This window comes from Ochotona curzoniae, unplaced genomic scaffold, assembly GCF_017591425.1.
Source record: "Ochotona curzoniae isolate NIBS_2020 unplaced genomic scaffold, NIBS_Ocur_1.0 contig_1274, whole genome shotgun sequence".
Classification (NCBI taxonomy): domain Eukaryota; kingdom Metazoa; phylum Chordata; class Mammalia; order Lagomorpha; family Ochotonidae; genus Ochotona; species Ochotona curzoniae.
Window position 1 is genome coordinate 11,285,113 of NW_024465023.1, and position 23,055 is coordinate 11,308,167.

Here is a 23,055-nt window from a genome sequence, read left to right on the forward strand (position 1 = left end):
AGAAGCTAACAGAATGCAGAAAGCACACAGCGAAGTGCAGAGGTGAACACATCCATGTGTCCCAAGGGGGAGCCAGGTATGGCTGTGTGGCAGCCTCAAGTCCTAGATATTCCAGATGATCTGAACTTAAGATATTTTCTTCCATTACTTTCATAAGAAAATCATTGTGATCAGAAGTATTTCTCTGGGAAAATACTTTTACTGTGGAAGGCAGAGGCCTCTGTGAGGAGTATAGCTGGGAATGTGGTATTTAGTGCATGTAAGTGATGAAATATTAGAATACCTTCTGTAGAATGAGAAGGTGCCAGTCCTTGCTCTAAGAGTTGTCACTTAGACAAGGTTACCATAAACATTTATAAACCCGTAAGGAGACTACCTGCCATGAAGGAGCATCAGTCAACATCAGAAAGTGAGGGCCCAAAAACATGTAATTAACATTATTGGTTATGAACTCCAGGTTAAGTATGTCATCAAAATGTTTGAAATGATAAGGGAGGCATGAGTGTTGTGGCACAGTGGGTACAGTTGCCCCTTGGGACTTCCACACCCGTACTGGAGTGCCTGAGATTTCTTCCCACTTCCGCTTCTGATGCAGCTTCCTGCCAATGTTCCTGGGAGGCAGCAAATGATGGCTCAAGAGGCCTGGGAGGAACTCCTGGCTTTTGGATTCAGCCAGCTTCAGACCTGGCTCTTGAAGCCATTTGGAAAGTAAACCAATGGGTGAAAACCCTCTGTCTTTCTGCTCCCTCTCTGGTCTCTCTGCCTTTTAAGTAAAATAAATGAAAATCTTTTAAAAATAGCAGGAGAAATTTTAAGAGTATGATTTTATTTTAAGAAAGACAAAAAATTGGAGAAATGATATTTCTAGAAATTAGAATTGTGTTTATTGAAATTAAAAATTTAAATTTATTAGCTATAATTATGTTAAATTTAGTATCCTAGTTGTTGCTTTCAGGATCTCCTGAAAATCTACAGGAGCTCGTGGCTCTTATACTAATGAGGTGGTAGTAGTATAGAACTTTCATGCATCTTCCTATATACTCGAATTCTTGATTATTTGTGAACTAATGTAAATACTATGCTAATAGTTGTTCTACTATACATCTTGCTTAGGGAATAATGACAAGGAAAAAGTTTCTGTGCATGTTCAGTACACATGCAGTTTTCTCCCCAATATTTTCTATTATAGTTGGCTGAATCCACAGATATGGATCCCACTGATATAGAAGGCAACTGTTTTGTTCATATCATATATTTTAAAAACATTTAAAGTACAAAGATAAAAACTAGAACAAAAATACAAGCCTTCCTAAATACCTAACCTAGGGAAGATTAAAGCAAAGAAAACACATATTAAGAAAAAAGAAACAGTAAATATATGCAATGCACATGGTAATGATGTACAATGTATAATCATACGATTATATGTTGGATTTGAGATAAAAATAAGTTTTAACAAATAAGTCTTAACAATAAGTATGAATGTGTTTAACTCAATTATGAAAAGGAAGATATCTTTAATGCTCAGAAAGGTTTCAGACCATCTTTCATTGCTTTCCTACCTAGGCCACAGCAGGGAGCTGGATCAGAATTGGAGCAGCCGTGGCACAAACCAACGCCTGTATGGGAGGCTGGCACTTGCAGGCAGAGCTTGAGCCTTTGTACTAATACTTAGTAGGAGATGTACAGACCATTTCCAGTGCAAAACAGATCAGGTAGCAGAAATTTAAGGAAGGACATAAGAACAATAAATGACATAATCCATCAAACAGACCTCATTGATCCGTACTGACCTTCAGAACCTGAGACTGCAGCATCCCACATTGTAGTGCTTGTTCAGATCCCAGCTGCTCCACTTTGGATCCAGCTTCCTGCTACAGCACCTAGGAAGACAGTGGAAGATGGTACAAGGGCTCTGGCCCCTGTACCTGTGTGGGAGATCTACATGGAGTTTTAAGCACCAGCCTGGCCCTATGACCCAGGCCCATGCAGCTGTTTAGAGACTGAATTGTGAATGTAACCTCTCTTTTTCTCTTTGTGATTCTGCTTTCTGAATAACAAATCTTTAAAAAAAACTGATCATAGATTACATCAGAAAGTATTGGTTAGATGTGTACAATAGAAAGGTTACAATTCTTTCCTATCATAAGGCAAAATCAGAATTAAAAAAACAAGTGTAAAAATATTCCAAAGTCCCCTCTGACTAAAAGCATGAAAACATTTTGTTGAACAACTCTTGAATGAAAGGGAAAAAACAAAGCAACAGTATAGAATACTTACCAAGTGGCGAAACAAGATGTTGAAGGCTTTATCTTCTACATCACAATGCAAGTTCCAAATAGATTTAGGACACAGATTGCCTCATTAATAAAAATTATCAAATGCTATAAATAGACAAGTCACATAAAAAGATAGCAAACAAATGGAACAAGATAATCAGCTGTGCTAGGAATTAGAAACAAAATAACACCAGCATATCATTCCACACTTCCTCAGATGATTGCCCAATATTATACAATTTGAAGAGGGGGACTTTCTGATTCATCTATCTGGGGAGGCATGCATTCCTCAATGTGGGTGATTAATCCATAAGGATGTGACCTAGAAAATTTCCAAAGGAACAAGTCAAGACTGAAGGTCTTCCGTTGTAGTACTGTTATAATTATTGCAAAATTGGAAACATTGCCATTGCCATCACTATGACAGCAAGTGCGTAAATAATTGGTGGCATAATCGTAAAATGCATTAAAAATAAATGACTTCTATTTCTGTGTATCAAGGTGTGGAGAAAACAAACAAACAAACAAAAACTTCCTTAAAAAATAGGCGGCAGAAATTATAGTGTGAAATCTGTAAATGGAGAAAACAACAAGGGATATTGTTGATGAATTCAAAAAGGGAGCTTCAGTCCCTGCCAGGAGAGGAATTTGTGGGGTTTTTAAAGAGAAGCAGCAAGTAAACACAAGGTTACAATTGTAGCACAGTGCAAGCCTCAATTAGACCGGGACACCTGATATAGATGGAGGAGTGGGCAGGAAGACGGTGAAGAAACATTTCCCAGAAATGTCCAAACCTTTTAGGTCCCTCTCCTCACACTGAATCTGTCCTTGAAAAACAGCAAAGATAAATGAAAAGAAGAAATCTGGTTTTGTGGCTGCATGGGAGTGAGCCTCTGGGATGCTGTTTTCTGTCCCTACTAGTCTGCTTCTGGTCCAGCTCCCCACTGATGTGCGTGGAAAACCACTGGAAGATGACCCAAGCGCCTGGGCCCCTGCCATCCACGTGGGAGACCCAGATGGAGTTCCTGGCTCCTGACTTCAGCCTAGCCAAGCCGCCACTAATAGGGTAATATGGAGAACGAACCAGCTGATGAAAAATCTCTAATGCTTGCCTTTCAAAAGATGACAAGGAGAGATGTTTCTAGCACACGGTGTCATTAACAAAAGCCCAAAGCGGAAGAACAACAAAGCCTGATTTGAAAACTGCCAGTGCTTTCTCAGAGCTGGGGGCAAAGAAAGGAATAATAGAGTCCAGCACCATGGTGTAGTGGGGTAAGCGCCAGGATCCCGTACAGGCACTGGTTCGTGTGATAGCTGCTCTATTTCGTATCCGGCTCTCTGCTTCTGCCCTGGGAAAGCATTCGAAGTGGGCCCAAAGCCTTTGGACCCTGCACCCGTGTGGGAGACCTGGAAGAGGTTCCTGGCTTTGGATCAGCTCAGCTCTGGTTGTTGAGGCCATCCTGGGAGTGAAGCAGTGGATAGAATATCCATTCCTCTCTCTGTTTCTCCTTCTGTAAATCTGCCTTTGCAGGAAAAATAAATAAATCTTAAAAAAAAAAAAAAGGCGGGGGGAGGATGACCGGTGCGCCCGACAAAGGCTCTTTAGACCAGGCTAAGAAATTGGATCTCAGAAGTCTGTGGAAGAGTAATGCTGCAGCACGAACATAATAGTTGCATTGGGAATTACCAAAAGCCTGGCTCTGAGGCAAGATCAATTAGATTGTGTGTGTGTGTGTATGTGTGCATTTAAAGAAGAAAATTGGCTAAGAAATAGTGGGCCCAAAACGGAGCTGGAAGTGGACACTGAAAGCCAGCTGTCCGTGGGCTGAGGGAGGGATTAGCTCTAAGTGTTTGGGGGAAGTGCTCTGGGGGCTCCTGGGCTGGCCTTTGGGTGAATTATGGGGAGTCAGTGGTCACATTGGGCCACCCGACCCTGTCCCTGGTCATTCCTGATCGGACCTTACAAACGCTTGATTCCAATATAAACAGGTAGACAGGAAGGACAGAAGAAAGTCGTGGTGATCCCTGGAAGGGTTTTTTGTGGAGGCTGTAGGCGCCTTTAGCTTCAGTTCCTTTTGTTGCACAACAAAAATGTCACTACACATAACATCAACTTGTGTTACATCGCAGCGCAGGAGGATGTCGTATTTATTATCTTCTCGACTTCCTCTGTAAGCTGGTGCTCAAACGGCCAATTAAAACAACCTTTGTGCCAAGAACTGGAGTGCAAGTCCACGGTTAAGCAGAAAGCGGAGGGGGCGGGAGTCGTTTGCACGTCCCTGAACGTGCACCCCGCGTAGTGTGGAGCACACATTTGCTATGTGTGGGGGCCGTGGCTAGAGCGGACACGGGGGCTGTGGGGGGCGGAGGTACACTCGAGAAGGTTCCGGCCTGGCCCCGCCCCTGCGTCGGAGCCCCCTGCCCACTCCAGCCCCGCCTTCCGCTCTGGCCCCGCCTCCCACCCGTCTCCAGGTAACGAGACGGGAGGGGGGCTAAACACCGCGGCGGCGCGAGAGCCGTTCACGGCGGTGCCCTCGCCTCTCCGACCCTCTGACCCTCCCAAGCTGAGGAACGGCGATGGCCTTGCCGGCGCTGCCGGGGAACAACTTCAACCGCGATGTGAGTAGCCTCGAAATTCGGGGTCGAAGGTCTGGTCCGAGTTTGGGGTTCCAGGCAACGGTGGAGCCAGGCGGCCTCCTCAGGCCCTTCTCCCAGCTGCTTGTGGTTTTGCGGGTCGTGTTCCACGTGGACCAAACTTTACACAGGTTTCCTCCTTCCTCCCTAATCGCATCTGGGAACTTTTTGGACAGTTTCATAAGGAGAAGGCTTAGAGAAGGCAGGAGGCTCGAAGGGTAGCTAATGATGTGATAATGGTAATAATGGTTGAGGCTGACGTTCGAGGGAGTCGCCAGTGCTGGCCTTTGGTCGCTTTACATACTTATCTTGAGTTGAGCACTTAAAAAATTTACTTATTTGAAAGAAGGGAGTGGTGGGGAGACCGAGACAAGGAGAGAGCTTTTCCAGCTGCCGAGCTACTTCGAACAGCGCCAGTGGCCGGCAGTAGGCCGCGGTGAAGCCAGGTGGGCCAGGTTTCCCACCTGGGTGGCTGGGGCCCAAGTGCTGTCTTCCACTGCTTTCCCAGGTGCATTAGCAGGGAGCTGAGTAGGAAGTGGAGCTAATTAGGCTACAGTGTCACCTAACCCCGTGAACGGCAGAGGGAAAGTGTCCACAGTGACAGGGCCTGGCCCAAGCCAGGAACAGAACTCAGTCTGCTTTCCCAGGTGAGGGCCAATGGCCCAGCCACTTGCGCCATCACCGTCTGCTTCTCAGGGCATGCATTATCAGGAAGCTGGAATCAGGAGCCACAGCTGGGACTTCACTCTCATAGTCTGATGTGGGATGCAGGTGGAACAAGTGGTATCTTTGCTGTTGCACTATATGCCTTTTCCACTTTTTAGGTTTCCCATTTGTACTTCTCCAGTTGCTAATGAAATTGAGCTTGTTTGCTGTGTTTGGCGGCCATTTGGGTATTTCTCTCTCTCTTTTAAAGATTTATTTATTTTTATTGGAAAGTCAGATATACAGAGAGGAGGAGAGACAGAGAGGAAGATCTTCCATCTGATGATTCACTACCCAGGTGGCTGCAATGGCCAGAGTTGAACTGATCCGAAGCCAGGAACCAGGAGCTTCTTCTGGGTCTCCCACGTGGGTGCAGGATCCCGAGGCTTTGAGCATCCTCTGCTGCTTTCCCTGACTACAAACAGGCAGCTGGATGGGAAGTGGAGCAGCTGGGATACAAACCAGTGCTCATATGGGATCCTGGCACGTGAAAGTTGAGCATTTAGCGACTAGGCTGTCATGCTAGGCCCCAGTTCCTGGTTTTATCCCCTGTTCTACTGAGCTCCACCTGAAACTAGGCCTTGGAAGAAGTTGATTTGATGTTAGAGAAAAAGAACAACCACTGAGGCGTAGAGGTGGCTCTGAGTGGTTTTGAAATGCTGACTGCAAGCAGAGCAAAGCAGCATTTCCACAGGGCCGCACATGTGCATGCCGGCAACAGTTCAAGGAAAAGTTCATGAGACAACATACACTCCTCCTGAGCACAGCACACTCTCACTTTTAATTTCATTCTGTTTGAATATTTTTGTACCTTTTTTTCTTTTTTAAAAATGTATTTATTTGGATAGCAAAGTGACAGAGACACACAAAGACAAGAATAATGTTTTCCATCTGCATCAACAGTCAAGGTCTGGGCCAAGCTAAAACCAGGAGCCAGGAGCTCCATTTATCTTTTTTCCCCTTCTTTTTAAATATTATAGCCATGATTCATTTATTTCCTACCTTATTGTACTTCTGCAAATTAGAATGTGTGTTTCTGAAGCAGCTTTTGCTTCATAAGAAATTATTTGGCCATTCACAGCACAGCCACCTAAGGTGGTAGCAAGGCAACTTCATCCAAAGCAGAGACAGCCAAGCTCCTCGCTATTGGTAAGAATGAGATTCAGCTCAGCAATGCAACCGTCTGTCCAGAAGGCTGCAGAAGGGATGCCCGAGACTCTTAGCTCAGTGCCAATCCAGCATGCAAGTTGCTGGGTCAAGACACCATGTGTCTGGAATACAACTATGACCTTTCCCTAAGGTTTTCAATGGATGCATGGCAAACGAGTTTTAACATCATCAGTGATACAAATGTCCCCATTTTAGAAGGCACATACTTGTAGTTCAAACCCAAAACTTCAGGTTGCACATCACCGGCTGTGTGCTGCAGTCAGTCTATGGCTCATGACTGATAGTAAAGTCAGAATCAAGTTCTTTAGCTTCCATGACAAAGTAGTGAAAGTCAGCTCCTGTTACAATTTTAAACCCAAAGAGTAAGTATGGTGTCTACAGGAGGCCATACTTTTTCACTTAATAATTTAATTCAGCAAGGGTCAGTCAAAGCAATGGATAGGGTCACATAACTGCTTTCTGGTCGTTCCAGGCCAGAGAACATCTTAGCTTAAGAATAACAGTAAGAGTAATAGCTATGTGTATTATAACACTTAACATATTTTCCAACAAAGCTAGTGCAACAATTTTTAAACATAGTTACCTGGTTTGGGTATACACTGAAACTCAATAAATACATATTGATTTGTTAATCAGTAGTCCACGGTATCTGATAAGTATATTATCACTCTCTGGTTCTTTCCTCCCCCAGGACAAAGTGCTAAATAAATAAATGAATAAATAAATAAATAAATAATTTTGCTTTAACTGCATTCATGAGACTATCAGCAGAGGTATCTATAATTACATGCTTGATTTATGACAAAGGTGACGCTTCAGAGAAGTGGACAGTCCCATTTGCCAAAAATGATCCCGAGCCTACTGAATATCCATACAGGAAAAAAACATCTAATCCCTACCTCTTTCCAAACACACACACAGGCTTACAGTCGCAACACGCCCGATCTCGTCTAATTAGATCTAATCATGAAACGTAAGAACAAATTTTCTAGAAGATAACATGGGAAGTTATCTTTCTGACCTTAGTGGAAGTAGTTATTTCTAAAACAGAAAGATACATTGAAAAGTTTGTGGAAAAATGAGTTTAAAAGACAAATTTGGGCCCAGTGCAAGTAGCCTAGTGGCTAAAGTGATCACCTTGCAACCACCAGGATCCCGTATGGACACCGGTTCATGTCCTGGGTGTTTCACTTCACATCAAGCTTCCTGCTTGTGGCCTGGAAAAGCAGAAGAGGATGGCTCAAAGCCTTGGGATCCTGCACCTGTGTGGGAGAGCTGGAAGAAGCTCCGGGCTCCTGGCTTCAGATCAGTTCAGCTCTGGCTGTTATAGTCATTTGGGGGGGGGAGGGGTGAATCAGTAGATGGAAGATATTTCACTCTGTCTCCTCTCTGTAAGTCTGATCTGCCTTTCCAATAAAAATAAATATATTAAAAAAGAAGCTAAACATGGCATAATGTAAAATTAGCCGTTAGCCAATAATAAGTATACCAGTTTCAGTGGCATTCATGTTGTTGTGCGGCTATAACCTTTAACTAATTTCAAGAGATTTTTATTGCTCCAAATCTCAGTCTTTTTATCTTGGGGGAATCGGGAATCTTCTTATTAAAATTTCTTTAAAAAGATAATATTTATTTGAAGGATTGAGTGATAGAAAGAGAAAGAGAGAAAGAAAGCACTTCCATCTGCTGTTTCACTCTCCAACTGGCCTCAGGTGCCAGGTCTGGGCCAGGCTGAAGCAGGAGCCAGGGACTCTATCAGTGCCTCTGAAGTAGGTGGCAGCAGACCCCAATACTTGGGCCATCCTCTGCTGCCTTCTAGGCACGTTAGCAGAATTAGAAGTAGACTCAGATATTTGACGTTGGTGTTGCAGGCAGCAGCTTAGTCCACTACACCACTGTACTCTCTTAAAGTGATTTTTAAAAAAGTTTTGCTTATTTATTTACTTGAAAGAGAGATCACCTGTTGAACTTCGTCTGTGTCTCCTTGATGGTTGGCAAGGACTCAAGCGATTGAACTATTATCTGCTGCTTCCCAGGGTCTATATTAGTGGAAAGCTGACATCTAGAGAAAAGCTGAAACTCGAATCTGGGCATCCCAAGCACTGTCTCAGCCACAGTGCCGAATGTCCCACCCTAATAGTCTTTTTTGAGTAAAGATTTTGTTTTCTGTGGATTTGTTAAAATTTTAGAAAAGATTTCTTAAAGTTTTTATTGAGAAATCAGATTTACACAGAGGGGGCGAGACAGAAAGATTTTCCATCCCCTGGTTCACTCTTCAAGTGGCCACAATGGCTGGAGCTGAGCTGATCCAAAGCCAGGAGACATCAGCCAGTAATCAAGAGCCAGGAGCCTCCTCTGGGTCTCCTAAGTGGGTGCAGCGTCCCAAGAATTTGAGCCTTCCTCCACTGCTTTCCCAGGGTTTAAGTAGGGAAGTAGGGCAACCAGGGCACAAACTGGTGCCCATATGGGATCAGAGCCTGCAGGTGGAGGTTTAACTTGTTGAGTCATTGTGCCAGGCCCCAGATTTGTTGATTTTAGCCAACTGATTCACTTACTCTTTGCCCTTGCCATGAAAGGCCAGAACTCTAAAACAACTGTGAGTATCATAAAGGAAACTTCAGGGGTCCGGTTGTGGTAGCCTTTCGGCTAAAGTCCTCACCTTGCAGCCACCGGGATCCCATATGGGCACAGGTTCTAATCCTCGTGGCTCTGAGTCCCATCCAGCTCCCTGCTTGTGATCTAGGAAAGCAGTGGAGGACTGCCCAAAGCCTTGGGACCCTGCACCCACGTGGGAGACCCAGAAGAAGCTCCTGGTTCCTGGCTTCTGATTAGCTCAGCTCCAGTCATTGCTGACACTTGGGGAATGAACATTCAGACAGATGATTCTATCTTCTCTGTATATCTGGCTCTCTCCTCCTCTCTGTATATCTGACTTTCTAATAAAATAATTTTTTTGAAAGGAAATATCAGGTTGTGTATACCTTTCTTGGATTAAAAAAATAATTTTTTATTGGAAAGGTTGAGAGAGAGAGGGAATTATTTTCCATGTGCTGGCTTACTTCTCAAATGGCTTTAATGGTTGAAGCTGGGACAGGCCAAAGCAGGAGTCAAGAGTTTCATCCTGATTTTCTACATGGGTGGCAGGGACCCAAGCATTTGCACCATCTTCTGTGGCCTTCTCAGGTACATGAGCAGGGAGCTGGATTGGAAGCAAAGCAACCAGGAATCAAACCAGCACTCTGTCATGGGATGCTAGCACTCTGACAGCTGTCCCGCAATGCCTGCTCTACTGTTACTTATTTTTCTCACTACAAATGAAGAACAAAGTTTAAAGTTTACCTCACTCAAGTGAAACTGCTGCTTGCATTTTGTCACATACATGCTGAATTCTGGGAAAAACTTGAGATAAGCATCCATTGATTTAATTTTCAACTGTGTTAAATAAAAGTTTTGCTCTCAGAGTAGAAAGTTACAAACAGTGAGTAATATTTATTGGTTTCCTATGACAGGTGGGATAATTGACTCTGATAGGATGTTTGGAACTGGCTGTGCAGTAAATCATATGCTTAACCTCATAAGAAGTTGCCCAACTGTCTTTCCAAGGTGGTGTGCCGCTTTGCATTCTCACCAGCAGTGAATGAGAATTGCGATTCTGAATCCTTGTGAGCCACTGGTTTGAGCAGTATCTTGGATTAGCCATTTTGGTAGGTGTACAATAGTGTTGCATCTTGATTTGACTTTGATTATTTCCCTATTGGCTATGATGCTGAACATCTTTTCATCTGCTTATTTGCCATACTATAACTCCTTTGGGGAATTGTCAGGTTCTGTTTTTTTATGGAGTTGTTTCCTGCTGAGTCTTGAGAGGTATTTTAAAAATTTTTGAATGCAAGTCCATGGTTGGATTTGTGAGCGTACCATACTTTCTCCCAGTATGTGTCTTGACTTTGCTTAAAACAAGGCTAGAGGGTGGGCTGGCACTATGTTGTGGTGGGTTATTCCACTGCTCGCAGCACTGGCTGCTCTACTTCTGATCCAGCTCCCTGCTAATGTGTATGGGAAAGTAGCTGAGCACATCCCAAGTGTTAGTTATTTAAAACAGGCAAAGTTCTAGTTGTTAGTTGTTACATTATTACACACAACTAATTCCCGCAGCCTGGTTCTTTCCTGTAAGCCGAAAACACCAGATGCAACGAGGTATCTTAGGAGGTTTATTCCAGTGGGGCAGGAACTCCAACAGTTGGAGTTACCGTGCCCAGCTTACCCTACCCCCAGGCCTGGATCAGAGAGAGTTGTGACCCACTAGGGTAGTTATGACCCACCAAAGGTAGTTATGACCCACTAGGGGAGTTTCCCAGGTTCCCCCACTTAGTCCACTCCCAGACCCAGATCTCACATGCTCCAGCAGGTGCTAGGCCCTTTCCTGGCATAGCCTGCCCCTCCATCTTGGCCTTTGTATGAGCTGGTGAATGTTGCGGCCTGGCCTGCCTCACATCCTGTTTTAGGATGCACATGCAGGTGCTGTGTCCTGGGCCTGTCCAGCCTATTCTCGGCTCTAGTACCTGCTGAGTGTTGGCAGGTTCCATGATCACACCTAGTTCAGCCCACCTCTTGAGCTAACCAGCAGGACTTGTATTACCACAGGGGGTGGGGGCACTTGTCCCCTGCAGAAGCTACCCCTGTACCTGGTTCTCTGGTGTGTTGGTTAGTGTCATGGCCCTGCCTAATGTGACCCGTCCCCTCTTCTGACACTTAGTTACTTAGTCAGGTACTGGGATCTAGCACTGCTAGACAGGCCCCTAGCCCTAGCTTTCATATGGTCTGGCATGTAGCAGTTAGCAATGTTCTGCACTAACAAGTCCATTTCAGGACTCCCATGTGGGTTGATAATCAGTCTGACCCATACAGATCTTCTAGTCTCTTCCCTCCAAATCACCAGGTCTCAGTCCCCTTGCTTACCTGCAAGTACAGTAGTCCTGTTGTTGGGTGTCTCTCAGGATTCATTCCTCACCTACGCATATGGTGGCCTTATCCATGGATGCCCCTAGGCAGTAATATCTCAATCACAAGTCCCTAGAGTTTGTGGGCAGGTGGCCAGTGGGTGGAGCCCAGCGCTGATAGATGCACTGGCCACCCAAGCTAAGATGATGCTGGCTGCTTTTTTTTTTTTTTAAGATTTATTTTATTTTTATTACAAAGTCAGATATACAGAGAGGAGGAGAGACAGGAAGATCTTCCGTCCGATGATTCACTCCCCAAGTGAGCGCAACGGCTGATGTTATGCCAATCTGAAGCCAGGATCCAGGAACTTCTTTCAGGTATCCCACACAGGTGCAGGGTCCCAAAGCTTTGGGCCGTCCTGGACTGCTTTCCCAGGCCACAAGCAGGGAGCTGGTTGGGAAATGGAGCTGCCGGGATTAGAACTGGTGCCCATATGGGATCCCAGCACGTTCAAGGCAAGGACTTTAGCTAGGCCATACCACCGGGCCCAATGCTGGCTGCTTTTAAAGCAGTTGGGCCAGGCTGCGCTCCCCACCCTTTAGCCAAAAGCGTCCTATGGAGTGGAGGTTCTGGTTCACATGCCTGGCTCAAGAGCTGAGTATTTTAAATCCTTTATACTCAGGCCCCAGGACTTAAATTCCACCTGACAGTATCAACTGTGACAGTGACCCGCTTGACCAGTTGAAGGCTAAACAAATTCTTGGCTTTCCTAATGATGTATTTGGCAAGACTGAAAACTTTATGCCTAGATCTAGATCCTAAAGATTTTTCCTATGATTCTTATTTTTTTAATAAACGTTTTATAGCCTCATGCTTTATTTTATTTTAAAATCTGTGATCCATTTCAGGTTAATTTTTGTATAACGTGTGTGTTTAGGTCATGACTACTGTTTCAGATCTCTAGATGCCCAACTGCTCCGGCATTATCCCTTGGAAAGGCTATCCTTCCATTAAATTGTCTTTGTATCTCTGTAAAAAGTCCACCGAGTATACATTTAGGTGTGTCTCTTCTACGTTTACTGTTTTGTTCCCTGGATCTCGTTGATCAATTGAATTTCTGTAGCTTTATAGTAAATTTAATTATCAGGGCAGGGACTCCTTCCACTAGATTTTTCTTTGTCCAGATGGTTCTTTGTCTTTATTTTTCCCAAATGTAAATAAAATTACCCTTTACATCACTTAATTCTTATGTTGTTAAAAAAAGAAAACAGGGCCTGGCGGCATGGCCTAGCGGCTAAAAGTCCTTGCCTTGAACGCACCCGGGATCCCATATGGGCGTCGGTTCTAATCCTGGCAGCTCCACTTCCCATCCAGCTCCCTGCCTGTGGCCTGGGAAAGCAGTCGAGGATGACCCAAAGCTTTGGGACCCTGCACCTGTGTGGGAGACCTGAAAGAAGTTCCTGGATCCTGGCTTCAGATTGGCATAGCACTTGGGGAGTGAATCATCGGACGGAAGATCTTCCTCTCTGTCTCTCCTCCTCTCTGTATATCTGACTTTCCAATCAAAATAAATAAATCTTAAAAAAAACCAACTGTAATGAACAGCTCTTAACGATGGCATGCACTAGCTGGGTTTTCTGCTCTAAATAATGGAATACCTGAAACAGAGGATTAAGTAAGGATTCATTTTCCCCCCACAAAGCAGGCAGTGTGGAGGTAGGTGACTGCTAGCAGATATTTGGAAGCTGAGTGTATCCCAGGTGACATCTCTGCAATCCTCCCCACTGTCCTGCCCACCATCCTGATGTGGCTGCTGTAGCTCCAGCCATCATGTTTACATCTGAAGGCAAGAAGAGTTTAAGTAGAGGTAGCATCATCTCTGTCTATCTCTGGTCTCAAAAGGACAAAGAACTTTACTGTAATCCTGAAAGCTTCTGAAAAAGAGGCTGAGGAGATGAATGCAGCAGTGAGCTCTTTCTGGAATTTTTAAGTGGAGAGCAGCAAAGGAGAAGGAATTTGGGAATGGATTTACTATGAGCCAGTGATTTTAGCTGGCTTTAGAGGAAGGTTTTAGAATTCTCTTTATTGATTGGCAACTTGAGTTGAATTATTTAGAGAAAAAAATAAGTGTTGTGGGGGAGGTTCAGCACGTCTCTCTGGATTTATTGATTTTTTTTTTATTCCCTACTCTACTGATGTGAATACATTTTTAAATGTATAAAATCAATCTTATATTACATTGAAGACTCTGAATCACAATTATGATATTTTTCCAAAGTTAAGTTTGGAAAGAGGAAAATTGGCTTGAAAATTGTTTGAGGTTTTCTGTGGTGTGACTTTTTTTTTTCACTTTTGGAGTTATTTTTTGGATGATTTAACTTTATTAGCAAGAAATGATAGCTTTCTGACTCTTAGGGCCTGGAGCCCTAAAATCCCACTAGCTGCTGTCAATTGTGTTGTTATTTTCTCTGGGAGGTTCACAGTGTCTCTTGAATGACTTCTTTTCCCTCAAAGGACAGAGAAGAGAAAGCAAATTCATGAAATAAATATGATAGGGAAGAATAAAAACTCATCTTATTCTTTATGAAATAGAAGTAGAAAAGTCTCTGGCCTCAGCAGGAATAGCTATCTAAGGAGATAGCTTTAGATAACTTGATCTTAAATTTCACATTAACCTCAAAAACTAATTGGAAAAATAAATGGTGTTAATATTTATCGAAATACCAAATGATAACTGTCTTTGGTCTCCAACTTTCCAGTAACAACTGGTAGCTATAGAGTGGTTTCTGCAGATGTGTCGTCTAATCCTTGCTCTGCTTCTTAAGGCATTGAGTCTAGATCCAAATGCTCTGATTTTTTTGTTCCGTTTCAAGTCCCAAGAAGTCAGTTTTGCTATTAGATTTGTCCAAAACAAAAGTGGAAGCTCAACCCTGATGGCTTCAACAGGGGAAATCTGTTACTTTTCTCTAAGAGTAGGAAGAATGTGAGGCACAACCATTAGAGCCTGATGTTGCACACTTGGATTCACCAGTTAGACTGAGTGACCTTAGGAAAATGACTTCAACTCTGTGTGTCTCAGAATCAAAATGAGGATAATGACAGCACATACTCAGAGATTTTCCTTGAGGATTAAGAGATTAATGCTTCTAAAATGTTTAGAATAGAGCTAAATTGTTAGCTGTTATGGTGACAGGAATTACATTTTGCATCTGCACAGGTGGGTTTCTAGCCATGGTGACCCCAGTGAGCTGTTGGGTCCTTCCCCACCTCCTTGTCTTCTTCTACTTGCCTTGGCCTTTGGTTGTCAAATTTTGCAAGGCAGCCTAGAGTAACAAGAGATTCGGGTGCTAGAGCTCTGACAGGGGGATGACCAGTGAATCAACAAAGCTGGCTGCTGTTGCCTGTAGCCCATTTCTGAGTTGGAATTAGTGTATGGTTTTTCTAGTGGCTCTGACAACTTGCTGATTATTCATTAATCAATTCAAATATGTGATGAAACTAAGTAGTAAAGGAAGGGTGGTGATACAGCTGTTAATGTAACGTGAACCAATAAGAGCCTGATGCCTTTTACAACCACAATATCATAAGAACAATGGGAACCTGGAAATTGAGATGCCAGGGAGTACTGGTTTGGGGGTAGTTTATGCCTATGTTTATCATTTGCTAACATTTCTGTTTAATTTCCTTGGACAGACCCTGAGCCCCACGTCACAGTCATTAGTGCAATGGGCAGTTGTCTGTGTGATCCTAGAAGATATAAAGGGAGATCTCAAGTTTGTATACTCTGTGGTGTGTGTGTGTGTGTATTGGGGACAAAGATATTTTTAATAGGTGCCATATAAACTGTTATATCAGTTAAAGCCATGAGCAATTCATTTATAATATATGATGTTTTGAATTCAACGTTTTAAGTGAATGCTTCAATAGAGCAAACATGGAATTTTGTATGCTCTGCTGATTAGAATAACAATGCAAATTGGCATTACTGGCCTTTTAAAGAGTTTTTTTCTTTTTGTTACTTTAAATGTGTGAATTGATGACTTAGAAGCCAAGAATTTTAGGGAGGTTTTAGTAATCATTTCTTTCATGTTCAGAATATTCTTTAAAAAGATTAAATCTGGCTTATTTAGCAAGGAATTAGGGAATATGAGTTTATTTCACAAAGCTCATGGAAAAAATGGAGTGAAAAGATAAGGCACGTTTTCTGAAACAGTTTGAAGACTCCTTGTTTTAAGACACATAGACCATTTAATACATACTTTATTTTACATGTTTGTTTAATTTTTGAAAGGCAGAGAGGAAAAGAGAGTGATTCACCTCCCACCTGCAGGTTCACCGCCTAAAGGACCTTTGTGGGCATTTAGGGGAGTGTATCAGCAGATGGGAGTACTCTTTAGCTGTCTGTCTCTTTACCTGTTGAGGAAAGGAAGAAAGAAAGAAGGAAATGTTCTTCAAAATAAGAAATAGCTGAAATGAGGCACCTCGTAAGATGTTATTCAAGTATTTGATTTTGCTGTTTAAGGCTTGCTATGGGTTGATTTCCTCATCAACTTTTCCAACTTTAGTTTCTAAAATGCTGGTGGCCCTAGCTGGGTCTAGTTCCAGTCCTTCAACATGTTCTGGTATCTTTTGTTTGACTTGGCTCAGACAAACTCAGTGCATTCTTCAAGGCTCACTGTAAGACCACAGTGCTGTGTGAATTTGTCTATGACTTCTGCTACTCCATAGGAGAAGTCTTTGCATTTTTGTAGCCCAAATCCATATGCATAAGATCTGCTAGTTGCTATAGTGGGTTGCCAAAAAAATTAATGTTCAGAATGGCTGATGGTGTGGTCAAGTTCAAGAATTATTGACTATGTAGCTGTCAGATTGTGTGCTAGGTATTGAATGAAAAATTAGACAGACTGGTCCTGCTTTCATGGAACTAAGAAAAAACAGTGTTAAAAGTGATTTTTGCCTGAGGAACATAAGTGAGATCATGCATATTCATTGAACAAATATTATTATGATCTATAACATCATGAAGGGGAGACAGTTTTACAGAGTGACTTAATCAAATATAGAAAATTAAATCATATAAAATGTTCACTAAATTAATTATAGAAATGTTCTATAAAATCTGCTTATGAGAGGAAATATTAGCTCTCATATTGGCTACTAAGGGGATAAATAGTACTTGGTTCTTTCGTATTGGAGCTTCAGTTCAGTTCTCTGTAAAAGCCAATTGCATTACGTTATCCTTAAAGAAAATAATGAATACCGTCAGGTACACTCACCTGTTCCCTTCTGTGCTAATGATTGCTATATGAAACATCTATCATTATTTTTAGTATAGAGAGGGCAAAGCCAGAGGCTTCTAGAGAAATAAAATAACTGCTGTAGAATCACATGGGCCATAAATGGCAAAGCCAGAAGGGGGATGTCAGGCTTCCTATACCACATCTCTTCCTCTACCCTTCCTGGTTCCAAGTTTATGCCATAACTCCCTGCTTGCATTCTCAGTTTCCCAGAATTCCAAGTGCATATATTTTATTAAAAGGGTCTAAGCCAGGCAATATAGATTATAGACCAGGTGATTATATCTGATTGCTTGGAGCTAATCCAGTGTGTGTTCTAGTGATTCACCAGATCCTTGCTGAACATGTACTGTGTGCCAGGTCCTATAGTCCACATTCTCAGGAAGTGTAAGTCTAGCATCAAATACAAGGTTATCAACAGATCACTATAATATAGTATGCCAGGTAGAGTGATGGCTGTAGGAATTATGGGCACACAGACAGAGCTCCTTTGTTGAATAAATGACCAGAATGAATATTTTGAGTTCCCCTGTTTCTGTCAGCACCACTAGTGCATTTTTCAGGGCCTCATCTGTTATTTAACAGATAGGTATTTGTGTATGTGTATGGTGTTCTGAGCACTGTGTCTGGTCTTGGTGATATAGCTGGGGCAGCAGTCAGGGGACAACCAGCGAGTGAAAGAATTGTTAAAGGCTAAGTCACTGTCAAGAGTTTATTTGAAGATCTGTGCGGGAACAGAATGTTCTGCCTCTAGCCGTCAGAAAAGACTTCAAGAGAAGATAATGTTTAGACCTTCTTATATTTATTTCTTACAGTTTTCTGAGCTTGGGTTATTTTAAGAGAATTATAAATATGACAAACTTAAGAGTTTGACTTGCCATACCTACCCAGAGCTATTCAAAGAGCCATATGGTTCAGAAGATATTTCTGTCCCTGTGACTGTCAAACCCATGCTTGTCAGGGTCACTAACCTCTGTGTTGCTCAGGGATCAAGTCTGAAGCCTCAGTAGTCTTTGTTATAGGTAATTAGACCCTAGGTCTTCAAATGTTTTCTTATTTTCTGTGACACTAACCCCTCTTTGTTTTCTTCCTATCTCACCAGCTATTTCTTTGCAGTCTCCTTTGTTAATTCTGTCCAATAGCCAGATTTCTTTTTTTTCTTTCTTTCTTTTTTTTTTATTGGAAAGGCGGATATACAGAGAGGAGAGACAGAGAGGAAGATCTTCCGTCCCATGATTCAGTCCCCAAGTGACCGCAACGGCCGATACTATGCCAATCCGAAGCCAGGAGCCTCTTCCGGGTCTGCAAGCTTTGGGCCGTCCTCGACTGCTTTCCCGGGCCACAGGCAGGGAGCTGGATGGGAAGCGGGGCCGCCGGGATTAGAACCGGTGTCCATATGGGATCCTGGGCGTGCAAGGCGAGGACCTTAACCACTGCTCCACCGCGCCGGGCCCCATGATTTCTTAACATTGGAATATTTTAAGTCTCATTCTTGTACTTCTTATCTGCACTATTAGATCAGTATTATAGACTTAAATATTTAGCTTCATTGATGTTTTTGAAAATTTTATATCCATCCTTACCTTTCCTGAATTCAGACTGACATATCCATGTCTGCTGTCAAAATTTGTACTTGTTTGTTTGACTGGTATCTCAAACATTACATGTTCCAGATGGAATTCTGAGCTTCCAAGTCTGCCTCCTAGTACCAAAATTCTCATCAGGATTCTCTCCCACTGTTGCACATCCTAGGACCAAAAACTCCATTCTTTCACTTGCTTAGGTCAAAACTTTGGAAATCATTAACAACTCACTTCCTGCCCCACACTATACATCTAATCTATCAATAAATTGTTTCTTTTTCTTTCTTCAAAATACATGCATACTTTTATCATCACTACTATTTGCACATCTATTTACCTGGTCTAGGCCATTATTGTCTTGCTTGGACTATGCCAATCTGCTCAGTTCTTTATATTGTGGCCACAGTGATCCCTTATACTACCTGTTTAAAACAAGATTCAGTGTCTTTTGAACGCCACCCCTGCCTTCTTACCTTTATAGCTGGGCTGCTTTCTGCCCAGGACAATTGTTATGGCTGTGCTTCCCCAGCCAGGGCTATTCAGACCTTTCCCCATTCTTCAGGTTCCCCACAAAAGAAAATGAGGTCTTTTGGACCCTTCCATCAGACTGCCCTGCCAAGTCATGATGTTTGGCAGAGGCAGTTGCCCTGGCTCTGTTTAGTCTTTACCAAATGTTAACTTTAAAGCAGTAAACTCAGAATTTAGCTATTGGGGAAGAGTAAGCTATGAACTCTGAGGGGGTGGAGTGAGATCAGTTGTATCTGAAATATTTGTTATGCAGGGCAGTAGGGAGAACAGATATTCACTATAGATTATATTATTCTATTGTAAATCAGGTGATATGCCTGTTATATAATCTTGAAATTGCTGCTTATCAGAAAAATAGCCATGCATTAATATTCCTGTTTTTTTTAGTTTTTTTTGTTTGTTTTTTAGTATTTGAAGTTATCTAATTTTATTTGCCTTGCTACTGCCTATTTTCTTTTGCTTGACCTTTTTTTTTTTGAGATTTACCTGTATCAATACATATAATTTTATACTTACGTACTAACAGTCCATCTATAGAGACAGCACAGTTGATGTACCTTTTTCAGTGTTAGTAGACATCTGCATTGTTTCTAGTTTCTCATTCTTAGAAACACTACTGTAACAAACACTGCTCTGGCTCCTTGTGCCCTAGGTTGTTAGACTTAAAAAGATCATGAATATATGGCTTAGGAAGAAAATTAGGGATGGGCTTCTATTTATTTATTTTTTTTCACCAGAATAAACTGATCTTTGCATTCCATTTTTTGAACTCGGCTCTTCTGTGCTTTTTCACCTTGCTAGGTGTTGCCATCTCTTTCCTCCCAGGGGGACAAGCAGCTGTGCTTTCTCTTCCTGTCAAGAGCCCCCAGGAAAGGTGGGAGGCAAAGTTTCATAGTTTAGAGCGGAATGTCAATTGTGAAGAATTCCCTATTATATTTATTTTAATGAGGAGAAGATTTTATTCTCTGTTTTGGTGAAATGTTAAGATTTCAGTTGAATAGAATTACATTTTTACTCTTAAGTAAAAGTTTTCTTTTTCTGTTTTTTTTTTTTGTATTTCAGTTTACATTCTTGGCAAATAAGTGGGAAAGACTAATTAGCAAGCTAATGTTCTAAATGTTCACTTGCAGTAATGGCTATTTTTAAATGTTTTAAATAGCATGGAGCATGAAGTTTATTCTTCCTGCTTTTCAAAGTTTTGAGTTTGTTAGCATAAATTGATGTTGAAATGCAGTAACAGCTTTATGGATGAAGATTGATCCTAATTATTTGCCACTGTACATGGCATTTGGGGATGGGAAAGATAAATCATGGGAAAATGTGTTTAAAATTTAAAACAAATAAAAGTCATAAAGAGTAACTCTGACCATTTTATGTTGTACCTAGGTGGGAAAGGAGAAATTCCACAAAACCCACCACTGGGACTTTTGCAATAATGTTCCTCTGCTGCTCAGTGAAGCAACACCTGGATTAGGTGGAGACACACGTCTTGGTCAAAAGCTGAAGCCTAAATACACTGCTTATCCTAAAGGAGACGGAAGCGATGAACCGTCCTGGGCAGCTTTTGATAAACAGGTAAGTCGTGAGATTGGAAGAAATGCAGTCTTAAATGTTTCCAATATACTAAGTAGATTTGAGATGATAACAGTTCCTTCCTTGTGCCTTTTTTTTTTTATACTTATTGCCTGTAGTTTTTAGTGTTTCTCCCTCTTTTTCTCCTTGTAATTGACAAAAATTAATGGCTGTGTGCATGGGTTCTATAACCATGGATTCAGTCAACTTTTGCCTGAAAATACTTGGGAAGAAAAGTTGCATTTGTCATGAATACATGAAGACATTTTTTTCTTGTCATTATTCCTTAAACAATGCAGTTTACCAACTATTTACATAGATTTAGATTGAATTAGATATTATAAGTAACCTAGTGTTTCTAATCCTAGTGATACATCTAAGGTTACACTAAAGGTAATACTTGGACAGTGTCTTAAAAATCAGTAGATGTTCTGAGGGCCCTCCCAGTTCTGCACCAGGAGTGGTGTTGCCACCTTCCAGCTATGGCAAGCGCTCTGACAAACACTTCACACTTGTGGTTCTTTCTGAAGACTTGCTGTTGGCTCACGGTAGGTGCCTTTTCCGGAGACACCTGGGGGGTTACACTGGCCCTTCTTCCTGAGGAAGCCAGTGACTGATTTCTAAAGGGTAAAAGGTTGATTTCATTGCTTTTAAGGCTAGACTGTGTCCTGTAATTCAGACTTGCAAGCACCTCCTGCATGAAGCCCAGGCTAAACTTGACTTTTCCTTTGCTGTTCCCCTCACTGCCTCATAGATTTGTCCCAAAATTGTGTCTATAAGAAATCACGTGTGCCAAAATCCCTGTCTCAGACTCTGCCTCTGTGGAACCAAACTAAGAAGAATGTTCCAGTTTTTATTCCTGATTCCGAAAGTGATCATCAAAAAAAAAAAAAAAAAAACAAAAAACAAAAAACAACTCTGCTGCAAAAGACATTACATAATAAGCAGAGAAAATGCTATTTGTGCCAGAAAGATCCAGCATTTGTTGTCTTGCACAGCCCCCAGAGTGAACACTTTTCATTGCTAATCATTTCTTCATTCCCTCTTTCATTGTTACAGACAGGACACTAGTTTTATTCAGGCTGGAAATGTGTTTGCTTAAAAGTATTCCCTTCGCCAGGTTCCTTGTAGCTAGGTGGGCCAAGTGATACTTTTGGCCAGTAATAGCTATGTGAAGGGTGAGTTGGGAGGAGCTTTTAGGAAAGTTACTGCTTTTCTCTAATGAAAATAATTAGGTTCCACTGACAGAATTTGCCTGCCCTTTGCACTCTGTTTTCCTGTCTGGAACTAGTAGATAATTTCTTGGGCACAGAAGTAAAGCTAATGGGAAGGTAGGTGCCTCTTGACCCTATGAAGGCACCGTTGGAGTAGGGCTGTCTCTAGATTTATTAGGTGAGAAAAATCAACCCCAATTTCGATGGTTTTGAACTTGCGGGAGGAATTTGGAAATGTATGGTAGCTGTTTTGGATTGTCTCAAGAAGTAGGAAGAGAGTCAGACTGAGGCACTTGTATTGCTACAGAAATTAAGGCGCTCCCACAAATTCATGCATCAAGTTAAACAGTGTTTTAGTAGAGTGTCTTAAAAATCAACAGTGATGCAAAAAATCACAATGAGCAAAATCTAAGCGTTTTACATAAAAACAGGGACAGTAATGATGTTGCATGAGCCATATTGGAGTCTGAAGCCAAAGGAAAACTTGCTGATACCAAATCCATTTTTTCTTTAAGATTTATTTATTTTTGGTGGGAAGGCAGGTTTACAGAGAAGGGGAGAGAATGATGTCCCATTTGCTGGTTCACCCCTCAAATGGCCACAATAGCCAGAGCTGAGCCAATCTGAAGCCAGGAGCCAGGAGCCAGGAGCTTCCTTCAGGTCCCCCACACAGGTGCAGGGTCCAAAGCTTTGGACCATCCTGTGCTGCTTTCCCTGGCCATAATCAGGGAGTTGAATGAGAAGTGGAGCAGCCACAACATGAACCAGCACCCATATGGGATCCCTGTGCTTGCAGGGAGAGGATTAGTCAATTGACCCATTGTGATGGGCCCACCGATCCCATCTTTATTGTACATTTTTGTGTTTTGGTATTTTGTTTCCAGCATGGAATTTTGGCCTTAACTTTGGTGCTTCCCTTAAGGTCAGCCCTGACTGAGAGGTGCTGCTGCCACTGAGCTCCTGGAGGTCAAATCTATATTATACAACCTACAACATGGGGAAGGTAACCCCACACTGGAAAGGACTGTCCTGTTTCAAATGCCAGTGATGTTCCCATTGAAGGACACAGTACTACTTGCTTAAAATCCCTGGCATCTGGGAAAGATACGCAAGCAGCGAAGAAATTATTATT

At 42.2% G+C, this 23,055-nt stretch overlaps 1 protein-coding gene across 1 annotated transcript in view; it reads left to right on the plus strand.

Moving 5' to 3' along the window:
• The first annotated feature begins 3,854 nt into the window (after positions 1 to 3,854).
• EFHC2 (EF-hand domain containing 2) overlaps positions 3,855 to 23,055 on the plus strand; it is a 155,525-nt gene continuing 136,324 nt past the window's right edge. Inside the window, exons 1-5 of the mRNA XM_041002940.1 lie at positions 3,855 to 3,924; positions 4,620 to 4,898; positions 5,738 to 5,806; positions 6,700 to 6,767; positions 20,524 to 20,712. Coding sequence (XP_040858874.1) covers positions 3,855 to 3,924; positions 4,620 to 4,898; positions 5,738 to 5,806; positions 6,700 to 6,767; positions 20,524 to 20,712 — 675 coding nt within the window. The remainder of the gene's footprint in view (positions 3,925 to 4,619; positions 4,899 to 5,737; positions 5,807 to 6,699; positions 6,768 to 20,523; positions 20,713 to 23,055) is intronic.